The 24,887-nt window shown below is 44.1% G+C and overlaps 2 protein-coding genes across 6 annotated transcripts in view; one reads left to right on the top strand and one right to left on the bottom strand.

Annotated features, from left to right (window-relative positions):
• The window catches only part of EFEMP1 (EGF containing fibulin extracellular matrix protein 1), a 45,362-nt gene extending 36,746 nt beyond the window's left edge, over positions 1-8,616 (bottom strand). Inside the window, exons 1-4 of one of the 2 annotated variants that reach the window (XM_059467760.1) lie at positions 8,282-8,616; positions 7,740-7,827; positions 4,790-4,838; positions 4,352-4,612 (exon numbers count right to left, since the gene is read on the bottom strand). In XM_059467760.1, coding sequence (XP_059323743.1) covers positions 4,352-4,612; positions 4,790-4,838; positions 7,740-7,820 — 391 coding nt within the window. In that variant the 5' untranslated portion in view covers positions 7,821-7,827; positions 8,282-8,616. Of the gene's footprint in view, positions 1-4,351; positions 4,613-4,789; positions 4,839-7,739; positions 7,828-7,942; positions 7,990-8,281 lie in introns of those variants that run through there. The other variant, XM_059467761.1, reaches the window with a different exon arrangement.
• Positions 6,060-24,887, top strand: part of CCDC85A (coiled-coil domain containing 85A) — a 162,229-nt gene continuing 143,401 nt past the window's right edge. For all 4 annotated transcript variants that reach the window (XM_059467758.1, XM_059467757.1, XM_059467756.1 and 1 more), the window contains exons 1-2: positions 6,060-6,118; positions 10,267-10,317. The gene's annotated coding sequence lies outside the window, so the exon portion shown is untranslated. The remainder of the gene's footprint in view (positions 6,119-10,266; positions 10,318-24,887) is intronic.

Genomic DNA, 24,887 nt, shown 5'->3' with positions numbered 1-24,887 from the left:
TGGGGCAGCCACAAGGAGCCCTGAAGCATTTTTAAAAGCACTCCTTACCTACAGGAAGGGGGAAAACTTAGGATGATACAATATTTTACAAAAAGCTCTCAAAACCATTTCCATGGCTAGGGAACATCTATGGCTGTATTTGAGGCTGTGTCTGCATTAGAAAATGGGTTGAGCCCATAGGATCAGATCCCAGCTTTGTGCAGAGGCTCCAAAATCCCAGTCCATGCACTTCTGAGGCTCCCTGGAGTCTGGCCCTGAGGGCTGAGTGCTCATTAGTGCTTGTGGCACATTAGTGGCACCCCTGGGGTGCATTTCAGGTTGAGTTTCAGCTGGGCTGGATGTGGCTGCACGTTCCAGGAGCTCTCAGGGAGGGGAATCAAAGCACAGTGAGTGGAGCTCATTAGGAGCTGCAGTGCCCCAGCCAAAATGCCAGGGAGGAGCCTCCTGCCAGGGCACAGCCAGGCTCTGCCAAGTGCACCTGCACTCCCACACCTTTAATGTTCTTCATGTGCCAGCTGCACATCCCTGACATATGTAAATATATGTAATATAAAGTGATTGTTCTATGGCAAACATCATGAACTGCTCCCCCATGTCCCTCCCTCCTTAACAGGACAACAGCAAAAAGGATTCTACAGATGCAAAATTTAGTCTTATTTGACTTACTTACAATTAACTTCTGGAGTCAAAAGCATAGCTTGAGTATGACAAGTTACTTTGAAAAGTACCAAAAAACAAAACAAAAAACCACTTAACCTCCACCAGTGTAGGGATACCCTAAAGTGATTTCACCGTGGGAAGAATAACCATAGAACAGAAAACAAATTCATTTTTTTTCCTTCTTCCACAGAGGAGGAAAAAAGCAACCAATGTCCTCCAAATCTGGACAGAACTCTGGAAAAATGTCATTCTCTCACAGGAGCAAGCACTGATCTCTCATATTGCAATCTGTCTGCCTCCTGAATCTGACATTGCAGCAGCTCAAAGGGTTACAAACAGGCTGGAGAAACAGCAAAAGCTAATCTAGCTCAGGAGCAAAAATGTTTGCTTATTTTATTGCTTGTGTTGCCAACATGACAGGAATTAAGGAAAATGAGTTCCTTTCCCTTCTCAAGTTTACAGGTTATTTGGTACCTTTTTTGGTCCCTTTTTGCATTCAAGTGTCATTAACATTCTAGGAGAAGCCAGTACTTTCTTGCAGACTAGGTTTGACAAAATTGAATTAATTGGGTGATTTTCTTTTGAATTCAATAGGAGCAGACTCAAATCACAGAGAGCCTAACAACAAAGTAAAATAAAACTCAGGCCTGAGTGCAGGCACGGAGTGCAGCTATTCATGGGTTTTATCAGGGAAAAAATATCTGGGAACCTGAGTTAACTCAGTAATTTGTTTCAAATTATTTCTTACTATGTTTTTTGCTCTTCCCCATTACAGTGATACCCTCAGAGGACAGGGCTGAACATCCAAGTGGCTTCCTGAAAATGGGACCAGGTGCCACATATGGGAATCTCCCTTAGGGACCAAATTTAGGAGTGACAGTGAAGTGGGAACTGCTGGGGATGGGGATGGAGGGGATTAGGTAAGGTCAGAAACTCAGAATTTAAAGCACACTTCAAGTGTTTATGTTGAAGCACAACTTCTTCCACATCAGAGACCTTTCTCCAGAATAACCTCCCTCATCTTTGCTTCACTTTGGGAGTTCCTGACATCACTGCTCATAAAGAATATCTTAAAAATGTCCCAGGAAATGTTTGCTACCCCTATTTCTAACACACTAGAACATGTTTCTGCTCACCAGTAATTATAAAGATGTGTATCAGCACATCACTGGAGTGAAGTCCTCCAGGACCAGGTCGTTTATGGGCATTTATTCCAAGCACAGGAAGCCCAGAAGTGTGTTTGGCCTGTCATTCCCACACTGTTCCATGCTTGAAAAGGGAGTGGACACTTATACTAAAACAGAAGGCCCCTCACACTGCAGCATGATGTCAGTAATTCAGCTCCTTGGAGCATGTTATTGTTTGAAACAGAGATCTCCACACTTTCACATTGGTTATAAAATACTTAGTGCTGCTGGACTGGAAGGAAAATGTCATACATCTGCAAACAATTAGAAGGAGCTGGACTTCATATTTGATTTACTAAACAATAAAACAAGCTTAAGTGTGACTATATCTGTAACTTACACTCCCTAGGAGCCTCGAGCAGTTATCATAGCAAAGTCTTTTAACCATAATTAAATAAATCCGCAGCGGGACCATTGCTGATCAAGATTATCTTTTATAAGATATTTTCAGCAGTGAAAAGTATGAAGATCATGAAGCTGAATGCATGCTTTAAGTGCTCCAAAACTCTTTCATCCTTCATTTCAAGCACACTGTCCACTACCCTTTTTCCAGCTGGAATGCATTCAATCCAATACATTTCAGCTTTCAAACACTAATATTTCCATGCTTTCTGCATTTAGATTGAAATGTTGGCATGAGGAAATGAATAGCTCAATGCAGTCAAGCCCAAGATTTCACCATAGCCTGTGTGCCTGCTGGTTAAAACTTCTGGTACTGTAACAACACTTTGTTGTTTTTATAAATTAACCAAAGATTTGGGAATTGAATAGAAATATTTAGCTGCAAGTTCCAGGAAGCCAGAGCATGGAGTAAAGTAATAGTAATCTATCACCACCAATCTCTCCTCAACAAAACAGAAACCTTAACCAGTTTTCAGTCTCTCACTTAAACCTCAACCTTTGTTTGGAGCACAAAGTATGGGTACAAAATGCTGTCAAACTGCCCTACTGTATCCCAAATTTATACATCTAAAGCCAGCATAGAAAAGGGACAGTCATGTTTTGATGTTTTCTAGCATGACTTGCATTTTTTATCAAAATAAAAATGTTATGTGCTGAAGTTGGAACAGTTTATTACAGTTTACCAGTGAAGAGCACTGCCAGCAGCATCACCTGAAGGAGGGAGTACCAGGCCAAACCCAGCAGTTCTGCTCCTGGCTTTGCTGCTGCTTTGCCAAGTTAAACTAAGGAAAAAGCCAATTTTCCATCTAAGGAAAATTTAGATTTTCCCCTGATGACCCCCAGTGAACGCCCAGGGTTAAGGAGATCTGACCTCCTGTGGTAGGTTCTGTACTTGACATTCTTGAGTCAGAGTGACAGAAATGTTGGACAGGAGCAGATAAGCTGGAAATGCAACTCTGAGGCTTTGCCTACAAAAATAACTCCTCCAGCCTCCATGATGATTGCTGTGGTCCAGAATGACAGGGAATTTACTTACTAGTGATAAATAATGTCCTGTGTACATGAATACCAGGGAGAAGGAAACTACCACTGTGTATTACAGCCTGCCCTGATTACAGTCCCTAAAGTACTATTTTCTGTGATTATACTGCTACAGGCCACAAAGTGGAAAAGATGAACCATGAGGTCAAGTTTTGCCCTCTCTTTGCACGGGTGTCCCTCCAATGTGCTTGAAAAGCAAGTTTGTGAGCAAGGGGTAGAATATATTTCTATGAAAGAAAACAAAACAATGGCCAAAACATTTGTTACTTCAGCAAGTAGAAGAGTAAACTGTTTATATAAAATAATAAATGAAACAGTCTTAGTTTACAGAAGTGCTTGTGAGGCTGGTTCCTGAATGCATACAATTAACATTGCTAATGCCCTGAGAATTTTTGGCACTGTGTGTGGTGTATGTACACTCAGATGAAAGCTCCTCATTGCCATAGTTTCAAAGAGTGGCAAGGCTGGGACTGGGAGCGAACTGGCAGGGTCTGCCTAGAGCTGCTTCCACAGAGATCACAAGAGCACAGGCTGCTCAGAAGTTGGGTTCCTACTGCTGGAGGAATAGTCCTTATCCACAGTAAAAATACAGGACCCTTCTACACTACAGCCTGCTCTAAGCAAAAGTTCATCCTGTGGTTATTTTTTGTTCATTCAGCATTCACTTACTGAAAAATACAGAGTTCTGCAAACCTTTCCAAATTGCTTGTGCCTTGCTGCATTGTTCACTCATTTCTTTCCTAGACACACTTAATACAACACAAAATGCTTCACTAGAGTAGTTTTAAGACTTTTTTTAGGAGCTACAGACAATGAAATTAATTAATTTCTTTAGCCCAAAAGCAGATGGAACAGACTGTAAAGGTTGCAACAAACTGCACATTCTGATGCCTTCAACAACAACAGTGACATTTCTGTATTTTATTTTTGTATCTTTAAAGGTGTTCATGGAGCACCAGCCCCTTGCAGTCAGCACAAGTGCTGCAGGCTGTCCTCCCCTGGCTCTGTGGTCACCCCCACTGCAGCTGCACAGGAGCAGGAGGCAGGCAGGCCTGGCTTACCTTGGCACACGTTGTGGTCACTTTGCTCATACCCAGCTGCACACTGGATTTGGTGGCTTGGGTTGGGAGTGGCGCGCTGGGGGTCGGCCGGGGTCCGGCGAATGACGCTGTTCCGACCACTTGTGGATTCTGCTGCTGCTTCTTCTCGCTCATTTACAATAATTTGCGCTGTTCTGGGTAGACAGAGGTATCCTCCATAGTGGTTAACACATTTCATCCCACCTTTACATGCATCTGGGACTATTTCACATTCATCAATATCTGTGGTTAGCAACAACACAAGTCATGCTTTTAACAGTCGAACCTTCTGCAACACCATTAACACAAAGAACACGACGAGACATGCACGCACACCTCCGTGTCCAAAACAGGGGTGTGCAGTGAGAATACTTAAAGAATACCAGTGACAAGTCTGTCTTTGAAAATTATTTACTGTACCTTTGCACCGTTGCCTAACAGGATCCCATTCATAGCCATCTGTGCATTGCTGTGGAGAAAAAAAAATATATAATTTGGTTACTTGGGATTCTTTGTTTTGGAAAAACAGTCTGGGGTATTCGGTGAGCTCAAAGTGTGACACAAAGGGAAATGCAATACCTTGGAGTAGGCTAGAAAAATGGCAATTGGTACATCACTGCTGTGCAGGAGCAGTAAAACCTGTGGTTCCTTCCTATTCAGAATGTTCTATTGACACACAGAGAGTGCCTCTGTCTTGGGAAGTTCCCAAGATATTGTTTGTTGTGAGCAGGCTGGGGGGCAAAGTGAGAAAACCATTGCTTTCTCATTCCCTTGTTCCTGTGCTATACCATCTCTCCTTAGCTGAATCCTTGGATGATCTTTGGAGTGACCAAGCTGACCAGAATGAAAATCTTTTTGTGAAAAGCAACAAGTTTTTCTGAAACTGGATCTCATTCCCTGCCTTCCAACAGGTGAACCTCTTTCATATTCAGGCTCTGTTTGCCAGAGGGACCAAGAGGACTCTGTGCCCCTGGACTTCATCCTCTCTCCCATTAGCACTCTAGCAATGGAGAAGGATCCCATGACAGCTGGAAATTCATTCACATGCTTTTTAATCATATGACTCCAGGAACTGCAGTCTAGGAAGGACAATTTATATTGTGAGACACACAATAAACGGTTAGAGTTTATAACAGCAGGACTACTTATTTATACAAGACTTTGCAGAACTCAAACAAGGCTACACTCAGCAGCTATTCATATCAATGCACACCAGCAAGTTCAGGAAAGATTTTAAATTGTCTGCTCTGCATCTTCATTATTCCTCTGCCCAAAAACATTAAATTATCCAGAGGGCAGTCACTTTAATTGCAGGTCACAGTTACAGAGACTGATTAGCAAAGGATCATGGTGCTACCAACTGCAGCAGGAAGATTTAAAATGTTAAAATATCATTGAATCAACCAGACTGTGCTGTGTAGGTGCATCTTGGGCTGCTCAGGTTATTACTTTAATGGCCCCATACAAAAAAGGAATGGAGTTGACTAATGTAATTAGTCACAGTCAAGCAAGCTAAATCTTATTGCAACTCCTCTGCTGCTGAGGGACTTGCAAGTGGCAAACTTGACTTTTTGATGCCAAGATCCACTTGTTGCAGGCCCGATCCTCAAGTTATTTTAAGGGACTTGTTACTGACAGACTCTGACTCAGCAGGAGCATTGAAAATATTTTCTTCTCTTGCAGGTGACACCAGCGATTTGTCAAATGTGGCAGCGAGTTGCAGCTTGGAAGGGTTTTTCTCCCCAAGGGGTAAGTGGACACTCTCTAAAGGATTGACTACATGCTGAGTTGACAACTCCAAAGTTACTGTAGCTATGAAAAGGTAAACCCAAAGGAAAACAGCTAATTCATGCATTTACTGAATCACCCAATTCCTGTTAATGCACAACAGAAGTACTGTCTGTTTAACTGCAAGGAGCCAAGTCCATCTATTACTGCAGCCAAAGGCTTTTACAATAGCAAAGGATTTGGCCCTCCATGGATACAATGTGTGCATGAGAAACAGTAGCATCCCACGAGCAAAATCTCCCAAAGCTGGGGTTTTTTGTTTCATTTTACATGATCAGCATTTAACCATCAGTGAAGCACCTAAGGGCTAAGACCTCCTTGAAAAGGGAGCATAGGTGCCCAAGTCACATAGAAATCTTACTAGAAATGTTCAATTGGTATAATCAGAATTATGTGAAATGCTGTATAATTAAACCCCCTTCATATAATAACTGTGGGGAAGGAGGAGGGTGGGATCCCTGTTTAGTCCAGATTTTCAAAAGGTACTTACATCTCCAGTTTCCACTTACATACAGGGACTTTAAAACAAAAGTAAATCACAGAAGCCTCTAAATAAAACTACTCCCATCCTTCAAAACCCTAATGCTTCTAAAGCCCAGTGTTAAAGTATTTTATTACTGACTTCCTGATGTTCACTTGAGGCTTCTTTAAGCCCTAACTTCTACAAGAAGGTCCAACTCTGCAATATTTACTTGCTTGAGCCATCCCACTGACTTCAGTGGGATTACTTGTATAAGACACAATCCTGGGCTTTGGCTGTGGTTCTCTAACTTTTTGCATGTGTGCAGAATTTTCTGCTTGTGTGGCATTGGGCTGATGTGTGTGCACATATCCAGAGGTCCACCCATATGAAGCAAGTTGCAGGGATTACAGCTGTAATCAGATGTGAAAATGTGGGTTTTTCCCCAGCTCAAGCTGGGGTAATTGCCACTCCTTCCATGACATGCATTATGCAAGCCAAGCACTGAACACAAGCAGATTGAAAAAGAAAAAGCCTGACAAAAAGACCTTTAAATCTCTTAGCCTGCCACTTGCTTGCAAGCAGAACCTATTTCCAGTATTCTTGAACAATTTTATCAAGCCATGCAAAGCCACTGCTCAAATCCAGCTCAGAAAAGAACAGTCCCATGATCACTCCAGGATTCAGATGCTTCATTAAGAGCCCCAAATTTGGAAGTACTTACATTTTGTTAAAAACAGCTTGAAACATCCATAAGAAAACACAAAAGAATGTTTGACCTAATTATCTGTCAAACTCCATACATTTCAAATGAAAGTCCTAGGGACCCTGCCTTTATGAAAATGGATTAAAAAATTATTAAAATCTCCTAATTTTGTTCAATCCCTCAAACTGACTACACAGATAAACTTTTCCAAACAAGCAGTTGTAATGCATTTTGCTCAATCTTGTCAACTTGAACTTTTAAACACTGTTAGAGTGCAGGAACAGCTTATTTTATGGTTAACATTCAAACTCTGTAGCACATGCTATACATTGGCAAGAAATTCGGTTTTTCTTAAGGGTCATTTAGCAAAGAATCCCCGCAAAGCAGTAATTATCTCCGAGTCTATTAAACCTTACCGTGTACGTTATGGTTTCCTCAGTTTCCTGCGAATGTACTGTAGTAAGAACGAGCGCAGCCAAGAACATAGCTGTCAACATCGTGAACCTTGAAAGAAAGGAAAAACAAATCCAGCAGGAATGCTTTTAGCGCTCTGCTTTGCTGGGAGAGGCTGCGGCACCGCTGGGACCGGGTCCTGCCGGGGGAGCCCACCCAGCCCTACCTGGGACAGGCGGCCCGGGCTGCCCGCTCGCTCCCGCAAGGAGAGGCTGAGGCTTGGCCGCGCTTCCCAGCCCGGGGATTTTATCCAGCTGGGAGCGAGGGGCGGAAATAACCAGTCAATGGAGTTTAAAACACCCCAGCGCTCACCGGCAGCAGCGCCGGACGAGGCGCGGGCAGCGGCACTGCCCGCCCGCCGCACGCTTTGGGGCAGAAAAGTGATTTTTCGGTCAAAGCGAGGCGTGGGGGACACCCCCCACCTGCCGAGCTCTGCGGGACCCGCTGGGGCAGAGCCGTGCCCGGGGGGCGATGGGCACGGAGCCGCCGCGCTGCCCGCTCCTACCTGCGGGACCGGGCGAGCGCCGGTCTCTGCTCCCGTGCACCGCCCCCGCTGCGCTGCCGGCGGCCGCTCGCTCCCCTTGCCCTGCTGCCGGTGCGGTGCCGGCGGCCGCTCGCTCCCTTTCCCCGCTGCCCGTGCGGTGCCGGTGCGGTGCCGGCTGCCGCTCGTTCCCTTTCCCGCGGTGTCGGTGCGGTGCCGGCGGCCGCTCGCTATCCTTTCCCTCGGTGCCGTGCGGCGCCGGCGGCCGGCGGTGCCCGTTCTCCCGCTGCCGTCAGCCGCTGTCTGTCCGTCCGTACCCGGCGGCCGCGGTTCCCTCACCGCTGTCGGTGCGTGCCCGGTGCCGGCCCCGGACTAAATAGAACGGGCTCCTGTCCCGCCGGCGCCGCGCGCGCCCCCTGCCGGCGCCGCGGGAGCGCGCGGGGCAGGTGCGGCCCCGGCGCCATGTTGGGGCCGTGAGGGCAGCCCCGGGCGCGGCCCCGGCGCGGACAGCGGGAGTGCGGGAAGCTGTGAGGGGAGGGCGGCCTCGGCCCCGGGGGCCGCTCCCTCACACCGGTCTGGTGCCCCAGCCCCTGGAGCCGCTCCCTCAGCCCCGGGAGCCGCTCCCTCACACCGGTCTGGTGCCCCAGCCCCTGGAGCCGCTCCCTCAGCCCCGGGAGCCGCTCCCTCACACCGGTCTGGTGCCCCAGCCCCTGGAGCCGCTCCCTCAGCCCCGGGAGCCGCTCCCTCACACCGGTCTGGTGCCCCAGCCCCTGGAGCCGCTCCCTCACGCCCCTCGGGTACCCCAGCCCCGGGAGCCTCTCCCTCACGCCGCTCCGGTACCCCAGCTGTGTCCTGGTTGGGATCTTCGAGGAAGCGCAGCACGGCCATCGTTTTGGTGTCTGTCGTGAGTCATAGAACTGTAGAATGCTTAAGGTTGGAAAAAAAGGAGTTTTGAGGCTATTGGGTCCATCGCTGCCTTGGTCTTATTTGCAACCGTAACCAGATGTGGAAATGAGAGTGGAAAACTGGGTTTTTCCCCAGTCTAAGCTTGTGTAATTTCCTCTCCTTCCATTACATGCATTATGCAAGGCAAACACTGAACACAAGCAGATAAAAAAGAAAATAAACTCACAAAAAGGCCTTTAGACCTCCTACGTGTCACTTGGTTGCAAACAGAACTTACTTCCAATATTCTTGCCCTCACGTCCCACATCCACACATTTTTGAGCATTTCCATGGGTGGTGACTCCAGCGCTGCTTTGGGCAGCCTGCTTCAGTGCTTTGCAACTCTTTGCTTGAATTTTTTTTCAGTAATATCTACTCTAAACCTCCCCATGAATTTTAAAATATCAGGACTATTGATGTGTTGTGGCTGTTAAAAATTTGGTAGTTAAAAGCCATGAGGAGCCCTCCACAGGACAGTGCCTGTTCCTCAGACATGGCCCAAGTTCAGCAATCATCACTTCTAAAAATCATTCCAGGCTATGAAATGCTGTTATTTCCCCACCCAGGGGAAAGCTCATGGACAGAAGGAAGGATGAGGAGGCCTTGCAGGGGTTTAGAAGCTTTGGAGGGTTTGGGTGAGGAGAAGGTGTCCAGAAACGTGTTCATTAGATCTTTATTTAATTCCCCAGTTTGGCTTCTGCGGGGCCTGTGGCACAGTACAGCACCTCTGTTCTCTTCCTATAGTTCAACAGGAGGTCTTTAGTTCTAAAATAAGTTTTTGTCTCCTTAATGTAGACCATGAAGGGCCTGGAGAACTGGAAATCTGAAAAAATGTCTTAGACTGCTGGCCTAGAGAATGGCTTTCCTACACAACCCCATAATTTTTAACATTCAGTTAGAGCTGATCCTACATAAAGCATGAGTTCTTTTTTGGACAGCCATACAGTGCTCATTAATTTTGTCTCTGGATCAAATCACTTCTTATCTGTTCTAGAATCAGGCAAGCTGGTAGTTTTAGAATACTTGGAGCTGCAACCATATGTTGCCTATCTTTTATTTTTTAGGTGAGAGAAGGTAGGATTTTCCCTCCCTCATTGCAGTTTCTGTGCTTACAGGTAAGTGGGACTCCTGAAAATGTACTTACAATCCACACACCTCACTGGTAAATAAAGAACAGAAGAAACAACATGGTGGAATAGAGAAAATCTAAGTTGACTGCATTATAGGACAATTTGCATGTACTTTTGTGTGCATATTCATTTCATATTTAACAGGCTGTCTTTTGACATGTGTTCTCCTGCTCCAAAATGATTCCTTTAAAGCCTACATGTCATTATTTAGGAATACAGCCTCACAGTGTTAGATTGACTCTGAGTTGTTCACTTCTGTGGTGTAAATTGGATTCCAATTTGTGATGTGGTCCCTTATATATTTCAAACTTTCCTGTTTCTTGCTTATAGAAAGAAATGCAGGTGTTTCTAATAATCGAATGACTGCAAAATAGCATAATAACTGCTTTTATCTACTATGGCTATACTATTGATGAGTATTGAATTGCCGTTTGAATTGTGGCATTGTCATCCATGCCATGCAAAGAGAACAAAATTTAAGTTGTTGGGTTCTGGATTAAGTAAAAAATTTAAAAAGTCTTGTCTTAAGCTACCACATAGGAAACCACTGCCTGTATTACAGGACTGCAGTTGGTTTTTTCCCTCTGGAAAGATGTTCTGCAGAGCAGAGGAGAGCAGAAACATCATTTTGGAGGGGTCTGAGCACTGGCTGAGCAGGGACCCCCTTGCCTTGGCTTCAGCCAGTGTCACACAAGTGCTGAAATGCCCTGTTCTGCCAAGGGTGGCCGTCAGTCCTTCAGATGGAGGTGGGAGACTCAGTCCATGGTTTGGTGGTTCAGCTATTCCCTGCTGAGACAGCTGGAAACGTGCCTGGTGTGGGAGAGCAGAACTTGGAAACGCTGATGGGAGTGTGAGGTATGTGAACGAGCTGAGGGACAGATATTCACAGATCTGGGGTGTCTGAGGATGTCCCTGTGGTCACACCTCCCTCCTTCCATGCTGCCCACGAGCAGCTTGGCACTGCTGAGGCCAACCCCTAACAATTGAAGAGATCCCGTCAGGCTGGTTCCTAATTTTCCTATTTTTCCTTACTTTTGGCTCCTTCTGAAAATGGTGCACTCTGTTCCCTACTGTTATGGTGAACTCTGTCACATCTCAGTTTTTGCTTTCTTTAAACCCCACAATTTTCATAAATTCTTCAGCTCGAATGTGTTTACGACTTCAATGTTCACATTTTTTCTTCCTGGCAGGATGTGTTGCCACCCCCCATTGTCCTCAAAAACCCAAGGATAGGTAGGCTGAAGGAAAGCTGTGTGTGGCTGAAATGTCACTGCACTCCCAACTCATTCTGGCTGCTAGAATTGTCCCTGGGGGCAGCAGACAGCTGGACATAATTTAGAGCAGGCTGAGATTGATACTAGAGGCCAGCCCAAAAAGGAGGAAAACAAAATTGCAGTTTAATCTCCTCTACTCCCAGATCTGACCCCCTTTTCCTGTTTCAAACATCCCTCCCTAGAACAGAAAATGAAGCACATGGAGAATTTCAGCAACTCGTGTTTGTCAGCTCAGGGGACCATCACTGTCAATTGAAGAGGTTTCTGTCCCTGAGTGTGTCACATCCAGTGACACTGGAGTTGTCTGAACTCAGAGCTGGAGTGCTGGAGATGCTATTTTCATGTTGGACTCACAGGAATTTTAGAACATAAATTATTTTGATAACATGGCAGGCTGCCTTTCTGCCACGCTGCCTGCAAATGTCAAATTCTTTTCCATGTTTCAGCTTGGAAGTGACATAATGTTGGTGAAGGATAAACTGTGAAAAATTAGATGTCTGATTTTTTATTGCTGCTTAAACATGACAAATGTTAAACTTTTCTTTGAGGTATAATTCTACAAGTTTATTTATCTTCAAGGGAGGTATCCTGAGTATATTGTATGTGCCATGAAGTGTTACTGAACTCTAAACTTGATTTGAAAGAAGGTCTGTGTTAGGGAATTACTCTCACTTTTCATATGGTAAAAATTCACCATATCACTTTCTTATCACAAAGAAATGACAAAAATTTAATGTTGAAATGACAAAAATTTAATAAGGACCAAAATGTCAGTAGCAAGGGACAGAGAACAAATTCTCTCCTTCTGCTTAATCCTCCCATTCAACCTAAACATATATTTATTGTTGTTCTTTGTTTATTGCTGTGCAGTAGAGTTCAGAGGTGACAGATGATGCAAACACAGAATTACAGAAAACTGACAGAGAAAAAATACAAAAGCTGGATTAGAAAAATGTAGTAGTAGAATTCCAGCCTTTATTTTTTTCAAGTTTTCTCCTGTATGAGAGATCTTGCCTGACTTTTGTTATGCTGAGGCCTCTGGCTAACTTGGGCAAACCAGTGTTTCATTTTTAAATGTCTAACAATGCTCTGAGGATATTAAAGTATAATGTTGTTGCCATTTTTTATTTTGATTTTTGCTAAAGATCAAGCCTGTGGTCTGCATACAATTTGTCAAGCATGCAATTTGCTTGTCTGCTGCATTTTATGGGGATGTGATCCTGTGTTTTGTGTGTTTCTGTGGACTCCAGCAGAAATCTGGATGGCCAGATAAGGTGGTGACTATTCCCACTGGAGTCCTTTGTCAGTAAAAGAAACAAGAGGGAGAGAGTGAGGGAGTGGGAAAGGCATTTCCCAGAGGTTTTCCATCTTTTTTGTTGGTGCAGTTGTGCAGCCCTAATAAATTGGCAATTGAAGGGCTTTGGAAGGATGAGTGATTTGCAGATACAGCTGAAAACAGCACAAGAAATGAGGGGTGATGGTGTGTGGGAAGGATGAGCCCATTTCACTTTCCATGTGGGGTTCATCTCCTCTTGCATCTCAGGGAATGAGGATTTCCCAGGCCTGCAGGCCTCTCCTGGTGACACTCCTGTGATATGGTTACTGGGTGTTTTCTCAGGGTTTTCTCAGTTGTAACTTTGAGGTCCATCTTACACAAGTGTACTCACAACCCCAGAATATGGATTTTTATGGATTAACCATACAGGTTAATTACCCTTTGATGTGGTGAGAATTTCAGATATGGCAAATCTGGGCTGTAGCTTAAATTGCACTGTGATGATCTGCAATTTAAATATTCCTCCTCTCTTTAGCTTGTGTTTCTGATTTATTCCATTTTTATACTGTGCATTTTTAACTATTTTCCATTCTCTAGCAGTGGTTTTCTTTCTCTTTTTTTGTCTTTCTCATGCCAGATAAGAGAAACAGCAGCACAGAAAACATTCGTCAGTGTCAACGTGGGGTTTTTGTACACTGGAGTTGTCATTTCTTCCCCTTTTTCTTCTGGAAAACCAGCATTGCTGCACATAGGAGTTGAAGTCTGATTTGTACTAGGTTTCAACCAATTTGGTTAAAATGAGAACTTTTTTCCCAGAAATATAACCCAGCTGAGGAGCAGACAGTCTTTCTGATATTCAAAATCCTAGCTTGAGCATATACTGTTGTCTGATGAAGCTGTGTCAGGGCAGTTCCTTGCTTCGGCTAAGAGGCAACATGGAAATGCCAGAATTCAAATCCACTATCACCCAGAATATGCTGGAGACAGCTTTCAGCTCTAGGTTTGCCTTCCTGTGAAGCTTTGTGCAAATCATTTCATCGATTTCTTGGTGCACTGTCTCTGAAATGAGGAAAAGATGAGGAAAAGGTGTCACTGTGACTCTTGCCCAGGGAAGTGGGGTGGGTGCATTCACTTACCTGTCCAGGATTTCCAGACAGTGATTGTGTTGGATGCTCAGATCCCATTCCAAGTCCAGGAGTTTGGATGTTTGTCTCTGAGGCTGTGGGCACCTCAGCATCCCCTCAGCTGAAAGGACAATCAGGCAGAACTCATCCCCTGCAACATTCATGGCTATGGATGAGTAAAAACTCTGTGCCCTTTCTTTATCCTCCCTCCATGCAGGGAATCCGTTTCCCTTCCTTTGTCACTTCTGGTTGATAGGAGTGGAACACCTTTGTGTGACCAGCATGGATTTCTGACTGGCAGCTCAGCTCCAGCAGCCTGTTCAAGCCCTACTTTTCATTTTTGCAATTTCCCAGCACTGTATTTAGCTGCAGATTTTGAGAATTAATGTGAGTAGTTTAACTTTTCTCAAGAGGATTTGGAGTATTCCTGATGGTCAGAAAGTGCTAAAGGCCTTCAAGGCAGACATTTATGTTTGAAACCCTTAACACAAAACTTTCTGCAGAGCCTCGTGGGCCTAAACCTGAGTGTGACAGTGCTGTGATCTTTCAGCACAACCAAACTGAGACCTCTCAGAAATGCTGTAGTGAAAGAGAGCCTTGCAGGAACAGATTTATGAGGCAGAGCTCTTGCTAAGGACCACTTTGCTTTTTACAATTCAGGAACATCAGGATCAGTAGATATATTAAACTATAATTTGGTTCCACAAGCATCTTCTGAACTTCCTGAATTTTCCTTTCTTTCTCTTTTGAGAAAAAAAGTAACAGGGGAACAGCAGAAATATTTCTTGTTTATATTGTGTGGGGGTGAACTTGGCAAACAACCTGCTTAGTTAACCTATTAATTATTGTCCAGAGACACAACTTTTCTTCTCAATATCTGCATGTTAATACTACAGGATGTATATCAGAGCATTTGAGTTCCCTGGAATATTAAGCTTAGTGCTTGTCTTTAAGCTGTCCCACAGAAAGCAGAATCCAAATGCCAGTGGGGATTTTCCTCTCTGTGAGATTGATGGGGTTATCCTCTCACCCCTCTTTGCAGATACCTGTGGTTGAAAGGGATCGAAATTCTGGAAAAGGCTGGAGGATGATGCCACAAAAAGCTGGCACAGAAATGCCCATTACCCTGTATGCTCCCAAAATATGCTCTGAAGGAGTTTACCCACATCAGAGAAAAAATCAATTTTGGGAGTGAGGTAGTGGGAGCACCACATCTCCAAGTCATTGAGGGGGAGAGGCTGCAGAACAGCCCCAGCATGTAATTTGTGTCATAGACTAACACTTCACTTAATGCATATTCACTTTATGTCATGTGTAACACAGGGATTCTTTTCATTAATTGGTTCAAGTTCTCATTCTCTGCAAGCCCAAAGCCCTGGCAAATTAATGGCTTTCCATTTATTTATTTATTTATTTATTTATTTATTTATTTTCATGGGTTTATAAAATCCCAACTAAAAGAGCAAGAGGCATGTGGCAAAAACCCCTTCCATCAGTGCAGAGGAGGGGAGTGAAGAGTGGATTTACCTACTCACTGTTTTTACTTTCAGACTTCCTATTTATTACTTTATACCCCATTTTATATAGAAAAGGGTTTTAATTTTCAGCTCCCTTACTCCTGGAAAAAAAAATGCCTTTCTCACTGCAATGTTTGACAGCACTTTAAACACTGAGCTGTGATTGAAAAAAATTTTGACTTCTAGAGGCAATACTTAAAATGTGTCAGAGTTTTAGGGCTTGGTCATTTCTGCTCACGTTCATCCTTCATTTTTCAGATGTAGACTCTTAATAGAGCTTTTATCATAGAAATTCCACTTCTGCAAGAAAACACTGGGGCAGAAACAGCAAAATTGATTGAGCTTAAATCAAAGGAGAGCCCTTGGTTCAACATTTTGTCAGCAAATTGTGGCTGAGTTATTAATTATCTGTCTCAGTTTGTAAGTACCTGGAATCTGTAAATCTTTCAGGAAGGCCTTTAATATGCAAATCTCTACATGTAGCTGGAGCTCCTGCCTGGTGTCTCTGAGGAAGCTGTGGACACACAGAAATATGTCATCCTGAAGATGGATGATTTAAGTCTGTTGAAGCAGATTGTTAGATTGTGTGATTGTAAAATAGCTTTTTTGGCACTTGCTGCTGTAGGACTAAGGGTCAGATTCTTTCTCTGCCTTGCACTGGAGATGCATTAAAACTTGTGTGGTCTGACTGCAGTGGGTTGGGAGCCTGTTCCATTTCTGTGGGTAGCTGTGCCTGTGGCTTTTGGGGACAGTCCTGTAGCTGCTGCTAAATTCCTCCTTGCTGCTTTAAAAGGAATTGCACAAAACCAGAGGAGGTGGCTTTGGCCTCAGGATTGTGACACTGCAGTTGTTAAGAAGGGCCTTTCCATGTTTTCCCCATGCCTTCCTACAGTGGATTCAAAAGGACATTAGCTAAAAGCACAAAGAGAAATATAATTTTGTTTCTCTGAAGGTGGAGGATTGAGGGGGTGTGCAACATTCCTTTAGAGCTAATAATGATTCAAAGTTAACAGTCACATGGTGTGTGTACAGAGCACTTCCATGCAGAGAATGTCAGTGGCATTTTTGGATAGAATTACTCCAGATTCCTCATTCAATTGACTTTCACCTCCATTATTTAGTTCAGCCCTTCTACAGTGCGGGAAATGGACCTGTGAGCAAGGCCTGAAGTGTGGCAGGGTGTGGTATTCAAAATGGCTTTCAAGCGCTGGAACACACTTGGCTTAGCATTGGTAGGTGAAGGGAAGGACAGGATCCTCTCCTCTGCAAAACACATCTTTACTTGGTGTGGATGAACAGTTTCTCACTGTTAGAAATTTGGGGGTTTTAGTGTGAATCTCAAGAAGAGAAAGAAGAGCTGGTACAATACTTAGAGGCCTTCTTGCACTGCACTGCTGCCTTTCCAGAATGACTTCCAGTGTCAGGCAAAAATATCATGGAGGCATGGATGGAAGTGGAATGGATTTATTTGCAGCAATCTTTATTAGAGAAAAACTCCTAATTTTCCAGGAGGAAATGAAGCTCACACACATTACCTTCACAAAAAGTAGGGCTAGTTTTTTGTCCACCTGGAGATCTGAATGAAATCCTTATTCCCAGTTGGCAATGTGTGACAGAGCATACCTTTGGTGACAGGCTGCAAAAGGGATTAATCATCTGGTGAATTTATTAACAGCAGTAATAAATTAGAGCTCTCAGGGATCCTCAATGATTTTGCTAGCCTGAATTTAAAAGTATGTGAATGGTGTAAGATAATACTAACTAGACATGTTTGCTCACAATTGAACTTCTGCTTCTCAAGCTATCAGTTGTTTACTGGTCTGGACCAATGAAGTGCTAAAAGCTAAATACTGTAAAATGTTAAACTTTGATGAAAGATATGAAGACAGAAACTGTTTCTTTTGCCAACACTGTGGTCAACAGCAGTGCCCTGACCTGATTACTTAAGCTGATGTTTTTCCTAAATCTGTCATGAATCAGTAATTATCAAGTTTTGCAATACTCAATGATTCTCTTGTGAATAACAAAATTATTTGTTATTGTAGGTTGGTATTTTCTAAAAAGAAGTGTTCAACTCTTGCATCTGCAGCCTCTATACAGTATGCTTGGCTTTTTTTCCCCCCCCTTTTTTTTGCCTGGAGAACTGTGGAATGCCACAACAAATCTCCTGAAGAGTTTCACAAAATGTGAGGAGAATTCAATCTGGTCTAATCTGGAAGTGACCCCTCTGGTGTCTTATAAAATAAACTTTGGTGTCAGCGTGTTTTTCCAGTCATGGTTGGAAGATTTCCAGTACAAGTATTTAGTTATGGGGCTTGACTTGTAGGGCTTCTAATAGGAAAAGGAACTTGTACAACATATTGTTTTTATTAGTGGGTTGTTCTCATAGAAATTTAATATGGCAGTGCCAGAAAAAATTCCCTCTTGCCTTGCACCAAGTGCCATGCAGTTGTGTGAGGTGGGTGTGCATGGGGACAGAAGTGGGACCAGGTCCCTGAGTGAGGCTGGAAATTCAATCCACGCTTCCCAAGATTCTGGTGGCATAAAACCGACAGCTGGCCTTGGAGCCCTAGTAATCCTTGCAGCCTGGCAGAGTTTTCTGAGAAATAAGAGAGCAGAATTAGGGGAACTTATCAGATAAACTGAGGGAGAGTTGTGGTAAGTGATGCATTGTCTGTTTAGCCATTTCAGCAGAAAAGGTGGGGTGGCAAAACCTCTGTGTGGGCTTCATTTGGTGGATGTTTTGGGTTCTGTCCATGCACATCTGTGGCTAATCCCCCATGGAAATTGCACTTCAAGCCGTGTGTGAGGGCACTGTGGAGCTGCCATCCCTGGATCCTTGTCTGGGAATGCCACTGAGGATGTGGTGAGTGGGACTGGGCTCCCCCCTGGCAGCAGGCAGGGAGAACGTGCAAACAAGCAAATCTAAATGCAAATGTTCACATCTAACACTGGTGGAGATTTATCCTAATGATAGGGGAGTTGATAGCAGGAAAATGGAAAAGAAGAAAAAAACGAGGAAATTTGAGCCATCCAGTTATTTTTGGGTGAAAATTGCTTAACTTAGATTTGTGGTTTTAAGTAAACGTGCACATTAAAAGAATGCTGACCTTTAAAAACGCGAGTTTGGATGATTTGCTATTGTTGCATATACACTTACAGGCAGCAGAAAATACCATAAGCCTGTGAGATTGGGAATGCACCATGGAAACAAACAGCACCCTGGCAAAATAAAGAGATGTTTCCTCAATGGAGCCCCATTAAAAAGCTCAGCTGAGTTCCCTATGAACCCTGCACGAAGGGATACTCCAAACTTCCCAAAGAAAAATGCACAGCGAAGTGGGGAATTAAACGGTATCACCGTGCTTGCTGTAAAACAAAGAAGGCTTTTATGAGAGTCTTGAGTCGAAGTGGTATATTGTGGATCCATTGTGTTGGAACGGGATGAAACTCATTCCTCTGGGAGATCAGGAGAGGGATCTGGAAATGTGGTGCTGCCCTCCAGTGGCACCAGGAGCGGGTCTGTCTCCAATGCTCGCAGGATGTTGGCTGGAGGGCAAACAGAAACGTGCAAATATTTCCGAAAGGACTGCGTAGTTACGGCTCAAATGTCAGGGCAGCGGTGGAGAAGGGGATGGGAGCCACAGCCCAACTTGCCCTAGTCTGGAACTGCTCAACTGGTGGTTTGTCCAAGGTTATCCTCAGCCAGAGCAAAGAACTCTTCCCTGCAGGCTGCATTAATCCTCTTCACTTCTAGTTTTGCAAAGTCTTCTGCCCCAGTTCATGAAGGAAGGAGTTCATGGATGAAATGGGCTAAAATTATGAATTGTCTGAGCAGGGTCACCTTAAAAAGGGGGATAATGTCTTTGTGGAGAGTGCCAGCAGAGTCTAACCTATGCAATTAAACTAATTTTCCTCCTGCTTAAACTGTGGTAATAACTCCACACCCCTTAAGTCAGTTTGCCTCTTTAACATGGCTTGAAGGAGAAAAGAATAAGTTGTATAAGTCATGTAGCAAGCTGCTACCTACACACATTGTGTCTGTGTGAGGCTTCAGCAGCTGCCTTTCCAAAGGAATTACCAGTCCCTCTCTGATATTAGGGAGAGCACAGGAAGCACAATGTTAGGGAATGCCTACAGAGATCTTTCCTTGGGATCTTAGCAGCACAGGGCTGCTTAGTGAGGGTTAAACTCTTCTGTCCTGGTGTGGTGTTTCTGAGGCTGCTGCTCTATCTTCATCTTCTGTGCAAAATATGGTTTCTGTTTCCATTTGGTTAAAGTTGTGCAAGACAAATTCAAGAAAAGAATCTGAGTCTGGCAAGACTAGGAATCCTAAATACAACCACTTGTCTTAAGGTTCAGGTTCTGGGAATACCAGAGTGTTTCAGATTCCCAGAGTGCCCCACAAGGGACTCTGGGAGGGGCTGTGTTACTCCAGTGTGTGTCTTGAGATGGCAATGGATATTGTGAGGGGAAAGAGTGAGATCCGGAGGAGAAAGGTTTGAAAGGCTCCTGTTGAAAAGTTTCTTTGTGTGTATTAATATCAGTGCAGATAAAAGGAGAAGTACAGATAACATTGATGGCAAAGAGTTTTCATCAATGTTTGTTGCCTGTGCTGAGTCTTCAAAGACCCGAATGAGAGGCTGGGCTTTTGCTGGGGAAGTCAGTGTAATAGGCAGAGTCTAAGGAGCACTGATGGATCAGGCTTCCCTTTATCCATGCTTGTGGGGGCACTTCTCCTTCCTGTTCATGTTTCCTACAGTCTCTTTTGTTCTGCTCTTAGTGAAAGCACTGCTGCTTGGAAGACAAAAATCAGTTCTGGAGGGTGCAGAAGCCCTGGAAGTGTGGACAGACCTGTGAACATTAACATACCTTCACACACGCACAGAGCCATTGCAGCTGTGTGAGGGCCTTTCTGGTGGCACCTGCTCTGCTTCCGTGGCTTCTGTCAGCTGCACAAAGCAGGTGCTGCAGGTTATCTCTGGGATTAGGAGGTGGGAGGAGCCCCTCTGAACACAGAGCCAGCAAGCCAGAGCATGGTGCTGGATTCCACAGTCAAAAACCTCACTCCAGAAAATCCTGGCCTTCTCTAAGTTGCTGTGAATGAGGCAAAATCTTCTCCTTGGTGGGCTGATGTTTGACTCACCTCCATGGCTGTTCCTATCCAAGGAATACTCCCTGCTGTTAAGGTAAGATTAGACATTGTGGCTCAGTTCCATTGGGCAGGGTATTCTTTGGTCTGTCCTGAATCTGAATTCAGAGGCTGATTGTAGTGTCTGATGCTGGATTTTGATGTAGAGAGATGCAGATGCTCTGCAGAAGCTGCTTAGTGATTTTATAGACACTTGGAGGCAAGTTGGATGGAAACTTCCAGGGATAACTAAGTCCAGTTACCCAGTTACAGGCAGGGGATAACATATCCTGTCAATTCATATAGTTGTTAATTCATATAGATGTTAACTCATAATCCACCACACTGATGTACATGTGATATTCTTATATTGACAGCCTGGGGCTTTAAACCTTATCAGACTTCTGAGCATAGAGGATTAGACTGAAGCACACAACAGCTGAAGCTGCTACATATGAATCAACAGTGAAACAGTAATTTGTTAATATTCTGTTACATCTGTCCCTTTCTGTGGAATATTTTGCCCCACATCACACAGTACAGCATATCCAGGGGTGGTGTTGTTTTCCTGAATATTTTGTTACATTTGTCCCTTTATGTGTCCCACATAACAAGGTACAGCATATCCAGGAGTAGGTGTTGTTTTCCTTGCTTTTCCCATCTGTCCCATCCCCCTAACCCCACCTGGCTCTCCAGGGCTCAGTGCTGCCCTTGTGTTACTATGTTTCAGTGCTTCTCATTTAGATTTTAGTTCAGCAGGTAGTGTGGGATATCTCAAACAGAAGAACACTCAACAGAGGAGCAAACAACTGCTCTGTGCTTAGGGCCATCTTCACCTTTCATCAAGCCTTGCAGAACTGCTCCGAGGCTGGAATGTGAAGTAGTTGCCAGCCCCTCTGGTGTCTGTTTTATTTTGTGTGATGTACAATTTGTGTCACAGATGTTTCCAGACTACCTGCGGAGGTTAATTTTCTTGAGAACCACACTCGCAGCATCCTTCAGGCACCGCAGTTGGGTTTTTAGGAAGTTCTGCTGCCCCGTAGCCACAGAGCCAAGAACATCGCTTTGCTCCCAGCACAGCCATTCCCTCTCTGCCCCAGGGGGAGCGCAGCTCCCTGCCGGTGCAGCAGCGCAGAGCTCTGCACAGGAGCCGGGAGCTGTTTGCCGACGGCCTTGGCAGATCCCCACGAACACCAGGTATCTGTCGAAGTGAATTTGCCAGCTCCTCCTCTGCCCTGGGGAGCTTGCAAGTTCCTCGAGCCTCATTCCTGCCCACATGGAAGTTACAAGACGTGACTGCTCTGCCAGCAGGGCTGGTAAATTCCAAGAAGCCCAAATACTGGATTCACAGAAATTGCAGCCCTGCTGACCACACTGGTCGAAGCAGAAATGTTTTGGAGTTTCATGAGCCTTAGCTGTTTCTCCATGTAATTTCCAAGTTCCAGTTGTGCATCTGCGTAAGGGCTTTGGCTCAGGCAGCCGGGGCTGTCGTTGGCTGCAGCTGCAGCCAGCACAGTGCACAGGCAGCTCCTGGAGCCCTTCAGTGCTCATGGGCTCTCAGCACAGCTTCTAAACCTGGTGCTCTCTGGCCAGGCTGGTTTGGAGCTTGTCCCTCATGTTGATTTAGCAGCTTCAGGGATGGGATATAATCTAGCACATCACTGATGATCCCGTACTTTTATTGGAGCCTAACGAATGATTTGGGGAGATGATAAATTCTGCTTCTCAACCAGTGAGTTTGGAAAGCTCTCTGTAGTATCCTGATGTGGAGGGAGATTGGAAGTAAAGTCAAGTTACCAAATAATGAGAATATGTTTTTTGTGATTTTCCTGCAGAAATATTTAGATGACAGTTTCTAAATTCTGTTAGTGTTTTCCTCTGGTGAGACACCAGACATGATGTATTTAGATGGCAAAGAGTGGGGGGGTTTAGTTTTATAAAGTCAGGGTAGATTGGCTAAAACCATGTCTTACCATCATGTTTTGTCTCTCAGAATTTACAAGTATCCTATCAACTGTAGGTACTGCACTGAGAAAGAAAAAACACTTCAGTTTTCTTAAAATACCTGGCATTGGGAGAATTTGTTAGAAAAAACATATTTAAGCGATGAACATTTTTTTAGCGAATAGATATTATATTACATCAGCTATTTGGATCAAAGGGTTCTATATAACCTTGATGTCTTTCCCCTTCATGTTCTGTGGACACCATTGAGGTAGAAACAACTTTTTTCCTAATTGTATAAAATGTACATGTTGAATCTTGCCCATCATGACATTTGGAGCCTGGACTTTACAACTTTAACATTATTTCAGCATTGTTTTTTAGGGGTGTCATTATAAATGTGAGTGTTCATCTAAAATATACATTGATGAGAACCAATAGAATATGTGATATATATTTAAAAATAACATGGCTGCCACAATGGATTGGAAAATGGCAGGAGGAAAAAAAGAAGTTTGTATTTGGTATTTATCTGGTGTATATACCAAATCAACAGAGTAAGAAAAATGCATCCAGATGGGATATTACTTATGTCTGTGTACATTACCACCCAAAACTGTGTCTGTGTCATCAGGCAAACAACAGTAATGATGGAAAAGGAGATTTCTAGTTGGGTCTGCATTTCCAGTGCCTTCCTTTGTGTTCCCTTTGCAAACACGAGCAGTTTTGCTCCGAGGGTATCTCAGTACGGTGGAGAGGTCAAAGAAGCTGATCAATCATAGCAAATATTCTGGAAATGCTTCCCTTGGTAGCTGACACATGGGTTGTTAATCACTCCCCTTTCCCTGAAAAGGGGAGCATGGCAATATATCTTTATGTCAGAGCAGTTTTCTGTGGCCAGGGTGTCTCACTCTGGCTCTGCACAGCACAGGAGTTGTGGCGTTGTCCCTGCTGATGTAACTCTTCCTTCAGGATGTTGTGGGCAGCTCCTCTTCTGGGTGCCTGCTCTGCACATGTTTTTTCCATTATATTAGCAGCAAAGTGAACTGGCACTTGTGAGTTTTCTTGCACCCTGCCCCCCCCTTGACTCTGCATCTCATAATTAGGCATTGAATAGAATTTGCTGGAAGGAGCAAGAGGGCAGATTCTGCTGATTTGGAAGTTGGCCTTGATGTGTGTGACTCTGAAGTTAATTTTGTCAAAGCCATTGATGAATAAAACTTTCCTCGTGTTTTCCCTTTTAGTTTAAAGTTAACTCCTACTTTACAACCTTATTACTCACCTTGTATATATATCTGTAATATAATGGTTGCAGCTGCTAAGAGAGTAATTAAACTTCAAAGCTTTGTTATTAAAGACTCAGCAAGGACACCCCAAAGCAGAAGAATTTGCAGTTAAGACTTTACAAATCCATCCTTAACAAGTCCTTAGTGAGTAGGGATTATGTAGCACAGGAATAGCATTTTTTGTATGGAGGATCCTTGTAAAATCTGAACAGAGTGAACTGCATGGAGTACAGTACACAGCTGAACATTCCAGGATTGTGATTTTGGGATTTTCTGTATTTCTTTTAATAGATATGGCTTTGCCTTGAAGGGCGTAGCTGAATATAATTTCAGATAAGCAGGACTCTGCAGTCCAGGATTTTGCCTTGACAGTCATCTGTAAAAAATGTTAGTTGATGTTTCATTCCAAAATAATGAACAAAAGCCTTGATTCTGCTCTTAGATCTGGGTTTATGAATCATCAAAAAGTGCATTAACCTACGTGTGTGGGTGGCTAAGCTGCAGTGTGTGCCCCGAGCTGTTGCTCCATCAGGACTGTGGAGTCATCCAAGAGGGTGGACAGCTTTGTGCTCTTCCCTGTCTGTGCTGAGGAATGGGACGAGTGGGAGGTGCATTAACCAAGACTGGGAGCCCATGGAGCTCCGTGCTTGTTGCTCACAGCCTGCACTGGGCATCTCTGGAGCTCAGCTTTGGCTGGGACTGATCGCATGAGCCTGATGGAATAAATGTGGCATCTGAACATTTCCAAGCAAGTCAGGGGATGGAGGGGCTGTCATTTACAACGTCCTTTACTTGCTGAGATACTTGAGCCAAAATTCAGAGGATGTATAAAGTTATCTGGAAGTCTTCTTTGAGTCCTTAAAGGAGGAATTACAGATTTTCTCTTTGGATTCCATAACCTGGAATCACCACAGTTACCTTATTTTTTTTCCTCATTGCCAAGGCTTCCTACCCACCAATGTTATGTTGTTTCTCTGTTATTTCTCCCATTTTAAGAAGGAAT

This window comes from Ammospiza nelsoni, chromosome 3 (assembly GCF_027579445.1).
Source record: "Ammospiza nelsoni isolate bAmmNel1 chromosome 3, bAmmNel1.pri, whole genome shotgun sequence".
Lineage (NCBI taxonomy): Eukaryota > Metazoa > Chordata > Aves > Passeriformes > Passerellidae > Ammospiza > Ammospiza nelsoni.
The sequence above is the reverse complement of the archived record's forward strand: the minus strand, read 5'-3'. Positions and strand labels throughout refer to the sequence as shown.